This window comes from Sturnira hondurensis, unplaced genomic scaffold (genome assembly GCF_014824575.4).
Source record: "Sturnira hondurensis isolate 20B ecotype Veracruz unplaced genomic scaffold, ASM1482457v3 Scaffold0008640, whole genome shotgun sequence".
In the NCBI taxonomy this organism is placed as follows: Eukaryota; Metazoa; Chordata; class Mammalia; order Chiroptera; family Phyllostomidae; genus Sturnira; species Sturnira hondurensis.
The window spans coordinates 20,796,266-20,811,971 of record NW_028081271.1 but is presented as its reverse complement, the minus strand read 5'-3'; the positions used below and the strand labels follow the sequence as shown (position 1 = coordinate 20,811,971).

Below are 15,706 nucleotides of genomic sequence, written 5' to 3'. Positions count from 1 at the left end.
GTTGATAAGAAACATTTCAAATATTTTGATATAAGAATTTGGTTTGAAAAAGTTTGGCAATTAATGTAAAGATAGTCTGAAAGCACCTTTTGCTCTTAGAGTAAAATCCTTAGTTAAGTTTATAATAGTTCATAGAAGTTTATATTAATAATTTACTATCTTATTTTTTCTTTGATTCTAATCATCACAGACCAAGAGTAGTCAAGTTTATAATAATTTATTATGGTTGCATATCATTTGTCATGTATAATAAATTATAGAAACCATAGCATCTTTATAAACTATTTAGTATATCATATTCACTTCCTAATGCTCACTGCAGTAGCGGTAAGAAATTTAATTAGATTATACTTTGACATCCGTTAGAAGATTAAAAATATATAAATTCTTTCACAGTACTTTGGATTTCTGAAAGACCCATTATTCTCACTTTTGTGCAACCAATCTGAAATGCATAAAAACCTTGTGCACACCAGGAGGTGGCACAGATGTCACTGAGCTGCTGAAGGTAAGGCAGCTCTGTGACTTTGTACTGTCTGTCACCCATGTGGCACACATTTCAGGCACTGTAACAAATGCAAAGAAAAAAATCAGTTACTGATCTTTAAAAATCTATACCAATAGACAACATTGAAACTTAGAAACATCTTGAAAATTCAAATAAAAAATTCAGTAAACGATAAAGCGTGGTGTTCTCTCTCCCTTTTCTCCCTCCCTCCTCCTTCCTCCTCCCCCCACCCCCTTCCCAGTTTGGTTAAGGGGAAAAAAAGTTCAGGTTGAACTTAAGTCCTAGGGCCTGGCACAAAGACCCTGGCTGCAATTCGTCCTTAGCCATCTGTGTTCCTCAGTTTCAGTTCTCATTACATCTGTCCAGACACTTCTGATATCAGCATCAGTCCTTTCCCGCCGGGATGATTTTCAAATCCTTGCTGAAAGCATTTTGTTCTCCACTGTCACAGCACAGGCTTGAAATTGGTGGGACTGTCACCATTTGCTCTGTTCCTTTCCAGCCTCCTGAGTCCTGGCATGGGAGAAGCCTGCAAGGAGCAGCACAGCGCTGCATGTCAGGGTCTCACGAACTCACGTGGTCTTTTAAGTGTCCATCCTTGGATAACGTCCTTATCCATGCTCTTGTCCTCAGTGAACTTTGATGGAATATTTCCGCAACTTCAGAAACTGGAGAAGCTTGTCTTTCGTCCTCTTCTTCAGGGCCATCAGGGCTCGCGTTTTCTCCTCCAAATCTTGATCTATGGCAAAAATGATCTTGGCTCTCTCCTCTGCTTTCTTGTCCCCAGAGTTTCTAAAGAGCCTCTGCAGGGATTCCTGGTCGATGTTTTCAAAGATGTTGCCCACAGCTTTCTTACGAGAGGCTGTGTCGAAGTGGTAGCCGTGGATGGACGGGCTGACCCGCAGCGAGGTGGACATGGTGATGGCTTGGTGGCTTGGCTTTGCTTTCATAGATGTGGGCTCTCCGGGATTGCAGCTCCCAGGCTCTCCAGAGAGTCTGTAGCAAAATCATTCGGGGACTGCTATTTAAAGCTGGAACAAAAGCTCTGGGCTCAAATTACACTGGTGACATCAGAGTGATCTCAAGGAAGAATAATCACAGACAAGTTTAACAGTTGAGCTGCCGATATCCTGTTCCTGGGCAGAAGGTTACCAAAAGCTGCGTTCAGTGGTGGGGAGAGAAGGTGGTGATTTCTTTTTGCCTCCTCTGTGGCAACAGGATTCTAGAGACTCGGGCCCTTCTTTAAAAAGTAGCTGAAACGAAGAAACTGCAAAAACATACATGGGGTGGCTGGAACTCTCACCATCTTTCAGAACAACTGCAACAAAAGTTCTGCTCACGCAGGAATGTTGGGACTCACAGAGAAGTTGTTGAAGTGTACCCCAAACATTTGTGCCCTTTGGATATTGCTGCTCATGGCGACTCCTGGGCTGTTGAGAGAGAGCTCAGTCGGGGACCTTCTGGTGTCTGAGTGTAGTGGGATGGTGGTTTACCTACAAAATGCTGACGTGACACGCAGCCTGAAACCGCGACCTTCAGAGATTGTATGCAAATGCTAATCTATAACCACGGAATAAAAGTATAATTTAGTAATAATAATAATAGACAATCTTCTTTGGGCTTGTGTGTATACTAACAGTATACTTACTTTAAAAAATAAAATAAATAAATGTAATCAGGTACTTCAAGCACACAGTACTCAAAAGGAATGATTTGACTTTTTCCTTTTAATATTTATTTTGGCATCAGCCAGACATAAAATAACGCCTTTTTTGGAAGAAATTTAAATTTGTTCTTTTCACCTTCCATGATATTAGGCTAGGTAGTGCCCCACAGATGTATGGAGCACTTACATTCAACCGACTGATACACGTCAACTTCAAGAGACCCCAGAAACTTCTCTTCCTGAACCTTCTGCCTGGTCCACTTTCTAATACTCCAAGAAGCTGACAGATCTTCATTTTCCTCTCAGCCAGTTGAATCAGATCTAGAAAACACACAAAGGGAGAGGGTGTGCAGAAGGCACCACACTAGAATTGAATTAGATACTTTTCTCACTCATTCATTCATCCACTCACTCATTTATTTAATCAACATGTATTAAAGGTCTACTTTTACCTACAACTTTTCTAGGCCTTGGAAATATAACAGTAAACCAAGTTAAACCAAATAAAATGAAACAAAATCCCTACTTTACCTTAGTGGAGTTTACAATCTACAGAAATAAATAGTAGAAAGATGTACATTTATAATATAGATGATGTCAGGAAGTCACCAATGAAGCAGAGTTGTACAGAAGAGGAGGGAAGGGGTTGAAGTTTACATAGGATATTCAGAGGCAGCTTCTCGTGACAGGGTGCAAAGATTGGAAGGAGTTAAGGAGTGGCCTGTGTAGGCATCAGGAGGCAAGGTGCTGTGGGTAGAGGGAACATCAAGAGAAGAGGCCTGAAGACAAGAGCGCTGGGGAATGAATGAAGAACAGCAAGAAGACCAGTGTGGTTGGAACCGAGTGGCCAGAGAAGAGTGGGAGGAGAGGAGGTCGGGGGAAGCGGGCAATGGGAAGAGGGCAGATGCAGACTGAGTATAAACTCATAGGCTTTTTCATGGATTTAGTATTTACTCTGTAAGAGCTATCTGAAGCAGAGAAATGACACGAATTTACTTAAAATTAAAAAAACAACAACTGGCATTTCTTTGGAGAGAATAGATTTTCAAGGAGATGGCAAGGACATCAGGAGCAAAAAGACGAGTCAGAACATTCCAAAACAATCCAGGCAAGAGATGATGAAGGCCTCCTCCAGGGAGGCTGCAGTGCAGGTGGTAAGAAGCGATCTGATTCTAGGCATCTAATGAAGGGAAAGTCAAAGGGGTCGCTGAAGGCTGCGGTGTGAGGAGTGGAATACGGACAGTAGCCTAGGGTGATCTCTTCCTAAAGGACGCTTCCTTAAAAGACGTCCCTAGGTGGGCTGACGTTCATCTCACCAAGCTCGGCCGCTGGTGCTGCTTCTGGTGTTTCCATGGCAGAACCTGCTGCTCTGCTGCCTGTGCCTATGGCTTTACTACCTCCGGGATCACACCTGTGGCAACCACCTCCCTCGCTAAATACAGAAAGTAGTTTTCTGACAACAGGATTTTTACTGAGTTTTTATTGAATACCAAGAAATTTATAGAACCCATTTTTCTTTAAAATTTTATTTTTTTCATTGCCATTTAGCCCACATATACCCCGTCCCTCCACCCCGCAGTCACCACACTGCTGTCCATGTCCATGAGTCCTTTTTTCTTTTTGCTCTGTCCCTCCACCCCCAAACACCCACCCCCTGGAGCGGTCAGCCTGCCCTCTGTCTATGAGTGTCTCTATTTCACTTGTTAGTTCAGGTCATTCATTAGATTCCACATAGGAGTGAAATCATATGGTATTTGTCTTTCTCTGACTGACATATTTCACTTAGCATAATGCTTTCCAGGTCCATGTATGCTGTCACAAAGGGTGAAAGGTTCTTCTTATTTACAGCTGAGTACTATTCCATCGTGTAAATGTCCCAGAGTGGTTTTATCCAATCATCTACTGATGGACACATGGGAAGCTTCCAATTCTTGGCAATTGTAAACAATGCTGCAACTCACATAGGGGTACTTGTGTTCTTTCAAATTAGTGTTCCAGGTTTCTTTGGATAAATTCCCGAAAGTGGAATCACTGGGTCGTGAAGCAGTTCTATTCTTAGTTTTTCTGAGGTATCTCCATACTGTTTTCCATAGTGGCTGCACCAATCTGCATTCCCACCAACAGTGCAAGAAGGTTCCCTTTTCTCCACATCCTCGCCATCACTTGTTTTCTGTTGATTTATTGATGATAGCCATTCTGACAGGTATAGGGTAATATCTCAGTGTGATTTTAATTTGCATTTTTCTGATTATTAGTGATGTTGAGCATCTTTTCATATGTCCATTGGCCATTGTGTGTCTTCTTTGGAGAAGTTTCTATTCATATTCTTTGCCCCCCTTTTTTAAATTGAATTATTTTTTTCAGTGTTGAGTTTTATAAGTTCTTTATAGTAATCAAAACAGCATGGTGTTGGCTTAAAAACAGACACATAGATCAATGGAACAGAATAAGCAACCTAGAAGTAAACACACATTTCTATAGTCAATTAATATTTGACAGAGGAAGCAAGCACATACAATGGGCTAAAGATAGTTTATTTTCAAAATGGTATTGGAAAAATTGGACAGATACGTGCAGAAAATGAAACTTGACCACGTTCTTACACAACACACAAGAATAAATTCAAAAATGGATTACAGACTTAAATGTTAGACCTGAAATGGTAAAAATCCTAGAAGAAAACATAGGCAGTAAAATCTTGGACATTGCTCATAGCAATATTTTATCTGATATATCTTCTCAGGCAAGGGAAGCAAAAAACATAAACAAATAGGGCTACATCAAACTAAAAAGGTTTTGCATAGCAAAGGAAACCATCAACAAAATAGAAAGATAGCCCCCTGAATGGGACAACAGATTCACCAATATATCTGATAAGGGGTTAATATATATAACCTATCTTAATTGTTGTCTTACTCAAGGCTTTGCCAAGCTTTTCATGTTCTGATCTTTCTTGAGGTGATTGTTATGCTTCTTCTCTCCTATCTATTGATTACTCCCACATTTTAAATCCTAGCTTGCTCCTTTTCTCTGAGGTAGAGACTCGCTTATTTAACTAATCAATACATATATATATGATACTAATATCTGTTCAGTTATAAAAGTCAGAAGCCCAGTTATAGTCTTTGATATCTCCTTTTCTTCTTTTCCTTATGTAGACCTGTATATGGCCATATATAGCTATCACCAAGTTCTGTCAGTTCTGTGCACAAAATATTTCTCAAGTCTACCCACTGTCTATCTTCACTGCCATTGTTGAGGCAAGTCTCCATATGGTGGTTGTTGGGATGCACAAGCAAGGACTTCCTGCAAGATTCCTCCAGATGTCCAGCTGTCAGCCCCCATCAGAGACTGCCACCACTGAATATGGTCACCAGCCTTCTTGCTGCAGCTCTAGCTAGTGACAGATGGACATGAGGACAAGAAAGCCTGCACCCCTTCCTCCACTTGGGGGGTTGTCTGCACTTCCGAGCATCCTGTGAGGGTCAGCTGAGACCTTTCTCTGCCCAATTCTGCTACTTATCCATCTGAGGCATTGAACTCAAGAACCCTCCATAATAAAGCAGCTGCCTGGGGATCTCCACTCCAGAATTTTCATCCTGGGGAGCCCCATCTGGGACACCTCATCTTCTCACCTGGACAAAGACCATGCTCTACACAGCATCCAGAGCAATATTTTCTAATAATCAGTCTGATCAGATCCCTCTTGCTATTACTTTTAGGATAAGCCCCCAAATCTTAACATAACCTTTTGAGCATGACTTGTTCTGGTCTCTGACTCTTTCCATAGCATGCTAGTTTACCATTCCTCCTCCATGCCTTTATGTCTTCCAATTTCTCGAATGCACTACGCTCATTCTTGACTTGGGTCTTTGCACATGTTTTCCTTCTTTCTGGAAAGTTTTTTACTTTTAATGTCAGCTAGGTGACTTTTATTAATTCATAAAATGTAACTAAAAGCTACTTGCTTCAAGGCCTTCCCTGATCCTTCTAGACTAGATCTGGTCTCCTTGGCAATGGACCCTTTACTTTTCCTTAGTAGCACTTATTATAGATTTCAAGCGTATACTTATTTTTATGATTACTTAAAGTATATCTCCACTAAGATCAAGAACCAGATCTACTTTTCCCAGTAATGTATTGAAAGCTCCTGAGTCAGTAAAACATTCTTGTACTAGTGTTAATGAGTACAATTCTATTTAATTCTCATAACAACCCTATGACGTTGGAACTACTGTAATCCTCATGTTACAGATAAGAGATTGAAGCAGTGACAGTTTACTCCCTATTGTGGGGTGAATAGTGCCTACCCTAATTTGGCCACATTCTAATCTCTGGAACCTATGAATATAGGCAGAAAGAAACCTTATATTGCAAATGGACCTTACGGGACAAAGGAAATTTACAGGTGTGAATACGTTAAAAATATGAGATGCAGAAATCATTTGGGATTATCTGGGTCAGCCCATGTAATCATAACAGTCCTTGAAAGAGGAGGGTAGGACGTCGGAATGGAGAGAAGATGCTCAGCTGCTTGGCTCTGAAAATGGAGAAAGAAGCCAAGATCCATGGAATGTAGGCAATTTCTAGAAGCTAGAAAAGGCGAAGAAACAAAGTCTCCCACAGATCCTTCAGAAGGAATGCATCACTGCAAATGCAATTTCGACTTCTGGCTTCCTGAAATGTAAGATAATACATTTGTGGGTTTTTACAAAGATTTTATTTATTTATTTTTCAAGAGATAGGAGAGGGAAAAAAAACACTTATGTGTGGTTGCCTCTCTCATACCCCTCACTGAGGACCCAGCTGCAACCCAGGCATGTGCCTCAATTGGGAATCGAACTAGTGACCACTCAGTCCACTGAGCCACACCAGCCAGGACAAATCTGTGTTGTTTTAAGCCACTAAGTCTTTTGGCAATAGAAACCTAATGCACTCCGCAAATCCTTCCACTAGAATAAAACAACTTGAACCCAGGGCTATCTGGCTCCAAAGTCTGTGATTTTAAATTCTATGTTGTATTACTATCAAATCAACTGCAAGTTCTGTCTTCAAAAAGTGTGAATGATATTTCTTTGTGACATGGAACAGCTCTCCTTTGAATACTGCCTAAAAGCCTTCACAGGGATTTGAAAGATTAATGAATTTCAAAATTGTTGAGAAGACAGGATCACCCACAGGAAAATAAGGTTGATTTCCTTTCCCCAAAACAGGACATAAGCTATAAGGTTATGATTTCCTGATGCTCCTTGCCCAAGGTAACGCCACATGTACTTAAAAAGCATTTAATTCCTGTCACTCCACCCTTTCTCTTCTTGTACAGATATTTTCAGTGAACGATGTGGACAACAGGATCTAAAAAATTTCTAGCAAACTTTCACCAATTGCATGTAAATAAGATCATATCAAAAAAGGCATCTTAAAGAACTTTTGCTTTCTGCAGTAGAGACAGAAGACGATGAAGGCTGTTCACAAGAAGCAGCTTCTGGGCGAGCGCATTTGCTGCTGGGCACTGGCGGAGAACTGTTTGACCATCCGGAGAGACTGGCTGTTTGCCAGCAATAAATGTGCTTGGCTGGTTGTGTGTTTGATGAAGAGATTTGAGAAAACAAAGGGAAAGAAGAGAGCAAATATTTATTAAGTGACTTGTACGCCTAATTGTCTTTATATACTAACTAAATTACTCTCACAACAATGCTAGAAATAGATATTATTGACCTCAATTGTGACCAAAGAATTCGGCTAAACAATGTGCCCAAGGTAAGTGCTGAAAAATAAATTCATTTCCAAATACTTTTTTATCTCCCAAATCTCCTCTGAGAAGGTTTTTCTGACCTCTGGCTGAGTTACTTGAATTTCCTGTTTGTATCACTAGGGCTCTAGGTTTACTTTTTTAGAGGAAAATCATGACATTTTTATTTCTATCTTTAAAGCATTAAAGATAATAAAGGTGTAGTGGCCGGCACATAGAACATATCCAGTGAATACTTATTGACTTATTATACGAATAAATGAAAGAAAAAAAGCATACCAAATTCAATTCAATGCTACCTTTGTATATAAATTTATCTCTCTGGTAACTTCACAAAGGTGGGAAATATAGAGGCCACTACTGGAAATTTATGCCTAAACTTCAACTAAATTATTCCTGGACATTTTTGTTTTAACAACGGAAATTTTATGCTGCATAACAATCACCAAATGCTTTTACATATATTATTTCTTTTGACTTTCACCATATCACTGGTATTTTACAGATCAGAAAACTATGACAGAAGGTAAATACATTTTTCCAAAATCTTGGAGCTAATTAAGTGACAGAGCTGCCCCTGTAACTCTCATTTTCTGATATTAAATCCTATGCTTTTTATTACCACGGCTCGGCTTCCTAATTTTGTTCATTATTTACCTATCTCCTATAGTTCAAAAATTCTACCACAGCTATCTTTCATCTTTCTTTCCCTGTATGCATTCAGTGATTTTTAGATTTATTTACACAAAAGCGTCGAATTTTTCTATGCCAGGTACAATGACATAAGCCTGAGGAAATGGACGTGGCCCCTGTGTTTGTGGAACTTGAGGTCTGGAAAAGAAAAGAGACGTTAGGCAAGTAAGTCCATGTGTAGATAAAGGAAGAAAATTTTATGAGTGCTAGGGGATGAGAAGCATCAGGTGATATAAAGGGGGAAACGATGTGAGGCTTCATTTAAATTGCTGAGTCCTAAAAGCCTTTCTCAAAAGAAAACACTTAAACGGAGACTTGAAGTGAGCGTTGAAATTAATCAGGAGCCTTGGCAAAAAGCTTTCGGGGTGGAAATAAATCCTGTTCAAAGGCCCTAAGGTGAAAGTGAGTTTGAGGGGCAAAAAAACAGACACAAGGACAGTGCAGGTGGGAAACCGAAACCAGTGAGGAGAGGAGAGAAAGACAATGCTAGATTGGTAGGCGGGGCCAAATGGCGCAGAGTGCTGAGGACCACGTTAAAGATTTGAAATTTCGTCCCGAGAGCAAGGGACAGTCTAAAAGCTTCTAAGCATGGAAGGGAACTTCTGTTTTGCTTTGTTCTTTGTTTTTTTTTAAATTTATTAAAAAATTACTTTGGTTATTGGGTCATCCAAGACAACCACTAAAAAAACCAATTACGGTTTCAGATAGTAAGCAGATTATTCTAAATGCATTTTGGAAATAAACTCAAAGGGACTTGGTAATGACTTGGACAGGGAATGGGGGAAGGGTTAAGGGCTGCTCTCAGGTTAAGTCAGGAGCTCCTTGGGAGGGAAGGCTGAGATGGGAAAGATGGAAATGGAGAGAATTTCAGAGAAAAATCAAGAGTTTGGTTATGCACACAGTAAAAATCTGAAATGCCTGGGACACAACCCAGATGATAGTTGAATACATAATTGCAGAGCTCAGAAGAAGAGTCTGAAATGTAATTTCAATTGTTTACTCTCCCTCGTTAATAATTGTCGAGGAATCAACATTGACCACAGCTTTCTTCATCCTACTTATGTATAAATATAGCACCCAGAACAATGCCTGGCACAAAGTAGGCTTTAAATAAATAATTTTAGAATTAGCCATTAAAGAGATACAAATTAAAAGCACAATGACATATCACTTAATTCCTGTCAGAATGGCTATCATTAATAAATCAACAAACAATACTTGCTGGCAAGGATGTGGAGAAAAGGGAACCCTAGTGCACTGTTGGTAGGAATGCAGACTGGTGCAGCCACTGTGGAAAACAGTATGAAATTTCCTCAAAACCTTAATAATGGAACTACCTTTTGACCCAGTGATTCCACCGCTGGGAATATACCATAAGAATACTATAACACCAATTTACAAGAACTTATACACCCCTATGTTCATTAGCAGCACTGTTAACAATAGCCAAGTGCTAGAGTCAGCCTAAGTGTCCATCAGTCTATAAGTGGATTTAAAAAGTGTGGTACTTTTACACAATGGAATACTATGCAGCAGAAAGAAAGAGGAAATTCCTACCTTTTATGACAGCATGGATGGAACTGGAGACTATTATGCTAAGTGAAATAAGTCAGTCAGTGAAAGACAAATACCATGTGATCTCATTTATAAGAGGAGTCAAATGAATAAAATAAACTAATGGGCAAAATAGAACCAGAGACATGGAAACTTGGAGCAGACTGACAGCAGCCAGAGAGCAGAGGGGAGGAGGATAAGGGTGGAAAGAAGGAGAAGGGAGTAGTCAAAGAACATGTATGAATGAATGGCCCATGGACATGGACAACTGGGAGGATTGACTGTGGGTGTGGGGAGAGGGTTGGGCAGAGGAGAACAAAGGGGGGAAAAGTGAGACCACTGTAATAGAGTAACAATAAAAAAATTCAAAAATCCACAAATGAAGCTTTTACCAATTAAGAAAAAAGAATTATTTTACAAAGAAAACTACTGAATCCTAGAGACACTTAAGGGACGTACAAAGATAAAAGAGCTGGTCAGTGGCCATGTTGGTTTTTTTTTCACCTGTTGTTGAAATCTCCACTTTTCTACACTTAACTGAAGTGGGAAACGTTCTCTTCAGTATCGTTTTGACGGTCTTTTTATATTCCCTATTTATATATAAATCCTATTCTAGACTTCCATTCTTCATAAACTCATGAGTAATCCATTTTCGAAACTAACCAGCATTTTTTCATTCAGTAAATTTTATTGAATGTATTTTTATTCTTTAATTATTGTTGATGAGAAAGAACAGCAGCTTTACTTAGAAGCTTTGAATCTGACATTTATTCTTGATCAGAGAAAGAAACTAATTATAAACTCTGAAGCAATACAAATTGCAAAATAAATTGAGGAAATGCATATTCAAAGCCTTTTAGTCAAAATATGGGGAGAATCTTCAACTTTAATGAAAAAAATTAGCCAAGACCCGTTTTGAAAAGTTCTTCTTTGTAAGTCATGCTTCTGCATGTGAAACGAAACAGCTGTCTTTGCTTAAGCTGTCAGTCTACACTCGCAATGTTCCCTAAAAATGGAACTGAAGATAAGCTTTTCTTTTTTAAAAGTTTAATTAACTGTCCAGATTTAGATACTGAGTCCCTGGTATTTATAGCTACTTAAAAAAAAACCAATTGTGAACATAAACTAACATGTTTTTCTCAGGAAGTGAGCATGAGATATTTAGACGTATTTATAGTAACGTGTGTGGTTCTATAATCTTTAACTAAAATAAGTCTTTATGAACCAACTCGTCCCACTCCTAGCTCCCACCCACTCAGTGCGTGCTCCTGGCTGAGAGTGGTGACGCAGGCATGTCTCAGTCATTCTCAAAGTGGCACTGCTAGGAAGAGGGGAAGTGTCTAGTGTGTGCTTCCCAGATGTGTACGAGTTGTGCGGCTTTGCAAATGATACACGTGGCCACTTCTAAAACTCTTTTATTTTCTTTTTCTGAGCAGGGTGCAGTCATATCTGGCTCCTCTCTCTGTGGACCAACCTAATTCCTTATGACTTTCCAAGAACTACACGCAGCCCGGACTCAGGGCATAGAGAAACCTGGTCCGTGAAGGTTCACAGAGCCACTTAAAAGGACACTTGGAGGCTTGACATTTTTCATAAGGTGAAGCAAACTCTCAGCTGGTACAACACATCTCAGTTTAAATATTAACTGGAGGGTTAGTATGGGGAGGGAAAATTAGGCTTGTCTGAAAATTGCCTCGGGGTAGAAATAAGGACAAAGCAGTAAGTAAGCTCCAGGAAGACAGAATTGGACTCAGTACAGTTACAGGCATTTATCCAATGGGTGAATAAGCAATGGGAATATTCAAGTACAATCAGGCTGACTGTTTCAAAGGTAAACTGTAGAGGCATGTAAGCAGATGAACAGTCCAGTGCTTAATTTTACTTACCTGATATTTTTGTCTTTCATCTATAGCCTGGGTCACCGAGTTACACACACATATAGAAGTGTGTAACATTTTTGTTTCAATTATTATACATAAGAACATCTAAATATCACAGATAAATAATGTACATATATATAACTACAACACAGATTTCAAAAAGAGGGTCAAACTGATTTCCTAACTCACTTGCAGTTTGAAAATCACTTGATTAGACCATTTTAGTGACCCTTCCCATGCTGGGCACAGGAGATAGTCATGCTTTTATTCAGTAAACTTTTATATAAGTAGTTGTTGCTTTGTGGCTGTTGCTGTTGTTTTCCCACAGTGATGAGTAAGAAATACCTTGAACATAGCTGCCCTGGGATGACAGACAATCCTGAACTGCTTCTTCCAACATGGTCTTTGGTCTTTGGGGGAATTTTTCTTAATGTCTGTCGAAGGAAACTGCAGAACTACATAAAAATATCTCAGTTGTTCAGTCCATATAGGCACTTAGTCAGTCATTTATTTGTTTATCCATTCAATAAAATATAATTCTAATTTATTTTGAAAGCCTCTTGTCTGCTTTGCCATGTCCTAATGAAACAAATACCGTATGTGCTTATTAGTCCTGCCTGCCGCTCCTCCAAGCGCCCCCTAGTGTGCCCTGTTCCCTTTCGAGCTGAGGACCAGGGTAGTCAGAAGGGGGTCCCGATAAAGGGCAAAGATGGTAACACTGAATGTGGGAAGAAAGTCATGAATAGCCTTGGTGACAGGTGACCATGTAGATCCAACACTCCCAAGATGCTCCACAGGACTCATTTTTAATGCGTGGGATGAAAATCAACCTTCAGCTAATTTATTATGTGTTGGACGTGAACATGAGAGCCCCTAAAATGTTGGGGAAATTGCATAACTGCTTTAAAATCAAAGCTTTATCTCTATTGACAAACCCATCTTTCTATTTAAACATGTCATAGCTAAGTTTTTAGGCTTTCTGGGAAGAAAGGGAAAGCAGCATTGAACATATTCAGGCATTTCAGGATCACCCAGTGACTTGCACTCAATAAGAATTTTGGATTTCATGTCTCAAATGCAGAGAAAATGGGTCACTGTCCTTAAACTTTGTCTGTTTCTGTTTTAAACACTGGCAGTTCCATCCATGGTCATTGGGTAATACTGACTAAACGTTTCTTGAACCCCTTAGAGGAGGTTTTTATTTTTAAAAAGTTCCTGACATCAAGTTACTATATAGTTTTTTTGTCTTTTTTCAAAGGTATAATATTCTATACATGCTCTCAAATATTGTTAGGCATTATTTTCAATTAGTTATGTTCTAAGTTTTATTGTGCATTAAGTAATTCCTCCAGTGGTTTAAAAAAGTGCATTCAACTGAAAAGTTTGCAGAGCCAGGCCATTGGTCCTGTCATCCAGATTTTGTGACCAGAGTGGCACCACCCTCCCTATTTCACAGATTAGACTTGGGAAGGTGAGTGAGGTAGTTTTCGGAGGCACATGGCCCAGCAAGAGTTAAAACAAACCAAGGGCAACTCTGCCCATGCAAGCAGGCAGAGTTCGTCCTGATGCCTCACACCCTTCCTCCTGCTTCTTTCCAGGGAACAAATGCCTCCCCCCCCCACCCCATTCAAATGAACTCTTCCACGGAATCGAGAATCAGCACTTTACAAATTTAAGGCTGATCAGAACAACTTTTTGTGATGCCTTTTAGAGAGGGTATTTGCTTTTAAGCCGGATTTCTCTCCCAGCCTACTGCAGACCTTCAGCTTCCCGCAGGCGATAAAAACACACAGCCCTCTCACCTTCCTGGCCTTAATTTCTACTCAGTTGCTTAACTATTGATCGTGACTTGATTACGCACTGGACCAAGGGTGGTTACTGGTAAATCACTAAGTACAGGGTCTGGCACAAAGAACAACAGACCCCGTACTTTTGTATTACAAACTCTTTTGTTACAAAATAACAGCATGTAATTCTGTAATTTAACCATATCACACTCAACCACACCATATGATATTTTAAGTGAAATGTTTAAATTCAAACTATAAATTATTACACCCAAATTATTACCCTGACAACCACACTCAAACAGGTGTTACTTCTGCCTGTCTCTGTGTAGGCTGAGGGCCTATTAAGTGCCTAGCACGCTGCCCACCTTTCTTTTTGACTTTCAAAAGCAATGCGCAGAGCCCTATGGTGAGTTAGATTCACTTGACCTGGGGTGGTTCTCTGTCTCCAGTCCCAACTAGTTTCCAGTGTTCTGTTTGTCTAACCTTAAAGACACTGCAGAACTCCGAGTTCCCGGACTTTCCTCGGGTCCAATCACGCTCTGTGTCCCAGAGTGTACTGCAGTTCTTGGCACATTTGTTCACCCCTAGCTCCAGATCCAGAAGGAAGTAGGGGAGCACAGCCAGAGGCTGCACCCTGAGCAGCTGCAAGGTTAAGCGCTCACTGGCCCTCAGAGCTTCTCAGAGTCCCAAATCCCTGGGGTGGCAGGAAAGGTTCAGGCTGTGCACAAAAGGAATCTGGCTGTTCTGGCATCCTCACCTTCCTTCCTCTTTGTGCTTCTGGCAGGAAGTCACTGATACAAGATGACACTGTTAAAAAAAAAAAGAGGAAAAGGAATGACAGAATGCTGCCTGAACCTCAAGCTTAGTTCACAGTTTTCTACTTTTCTAGAAGCCAGCAAAACTGAAAGATGACATCAGAGCACATCATCTATTTAACAGATATTTTGAGAATGCCTTTGCTATTGAACACCTTACTCTAAACCAAATACCATAGTTACTGGGTTTGGAGCTGTAGCTGCAGAGTGTTACAGAGGAGATGTGAAATAAGGCTGAGTCCTGGGCCGCTGGGCTCAGTTCATCCTCTTCCTGCTAGTCTGCTGTTGTTTCCCTGTGGTTTGTGGGGCTGCTGGTGGAGGATTCAGGATACTGCGCAGGCCAACCAAGGGACCAGACGGCATTGCCAATTATTTCGAACTGAAATCCTCTGAGAAGCAGCAGGGGCAGAAGAAGCTCCCTGACGCTCCTCTGATCTCTCTAAATGCGGGAAATAAATCATGTAATAGGTACCCCCCTTGCTGCTGAGGACTGGGAGACAGCCCTGTCACAAGGGTTAAAACGAATACCCAGTGTCCAAAAAAGCCTGTAGAAACAAACCTTGTCAGGCCATTACTAATTTACTAACGAAGCCCAAATCTGGCTTAGATTCCTCTCATGAGCACTGACTTCCTTTCTCCTGTCAATTCTCCATGAATTCATTGTTTCTTGTCTACAGAGTCCAAAAATGTGCCTGGTTCGATGATTTCTGTGAGCTTCACTCCATGATCTGAGCATCATCTGTGATTTTCTGTTGTGCCGACATATTGGGTTTTCTCCTGTTAATAATCTGGCCTTGAGTTAATTTTATTATTTTAGTATAAGACTTGCCATAAGAAGTAAATGAAAAAAAAGGTAGGAGGGGGAAATTATCACCCTTCCCAAAAGACCCAAGACTCGTTTTTTCTGAGACGCCCAGAAATGCGGGGACAACAGGACATCTGACTGTCCATCTCCTGCCTCTGGCTCACATCACACAGTTATCATGTACAGCAGGCAGATGGGAAGTTCTCTAACTCTGTCCCTAACTCCTGGGCATTGGTTATCTGT

General features: G+C 40.4%; 1 protein-coding gene and 1 long non-coding RNA gene across 2 annotated transcripts; both read right to left on the bottom strand.

Moving 5' to 3' along the window:
• Positions 1 to 951: 951 nt before the first annotated feature.
• TCIM (transcriptional and immune response regulator) lies at positions 952 to 1,526 on the bottom strand. The gene has a single exon (XM_037055426.1). The coding sequence runs from the start codon at positions 1,456 to 1,458 to the stop codon at positions 1,138 to 1,140; it is 321 nt and encodes a 106-aa protein (XP_036911321.1). The 5' UTR covers positions 1,459 to 1,526; the 3' UTR covers positions 952 to 1,137.
• A 10,680-nt stretch (positions 1,527 to 12,206) lies between these two features.
• LOC118993193 (uncharacterized) lies at positions 12,207 to 15,103 on the bottom strand. The gene is made up of 2 exons (XR_005067793.1): positions 14,842 to 15,103; positions 12,207 to 14,650 (listed from the first exon to the last, which is right to left on the bottom strand). It is a non-coding gene; the product is annotated as an uncharacterized LOC118993193 (long non-coding RNA).
• Positions 15,104 to 15,706: the final 603 nt, after the last annotated feature.

Excerpts from the sequence above, each read along its gene's own strand:
- TCIM (XM_037055426.1), bottom strand. The coding sequence starts at position 1,458 with ATGAAAGCAAAGCCAAGCCACCAAGCCATCACCATGTCCACCTCGCTG.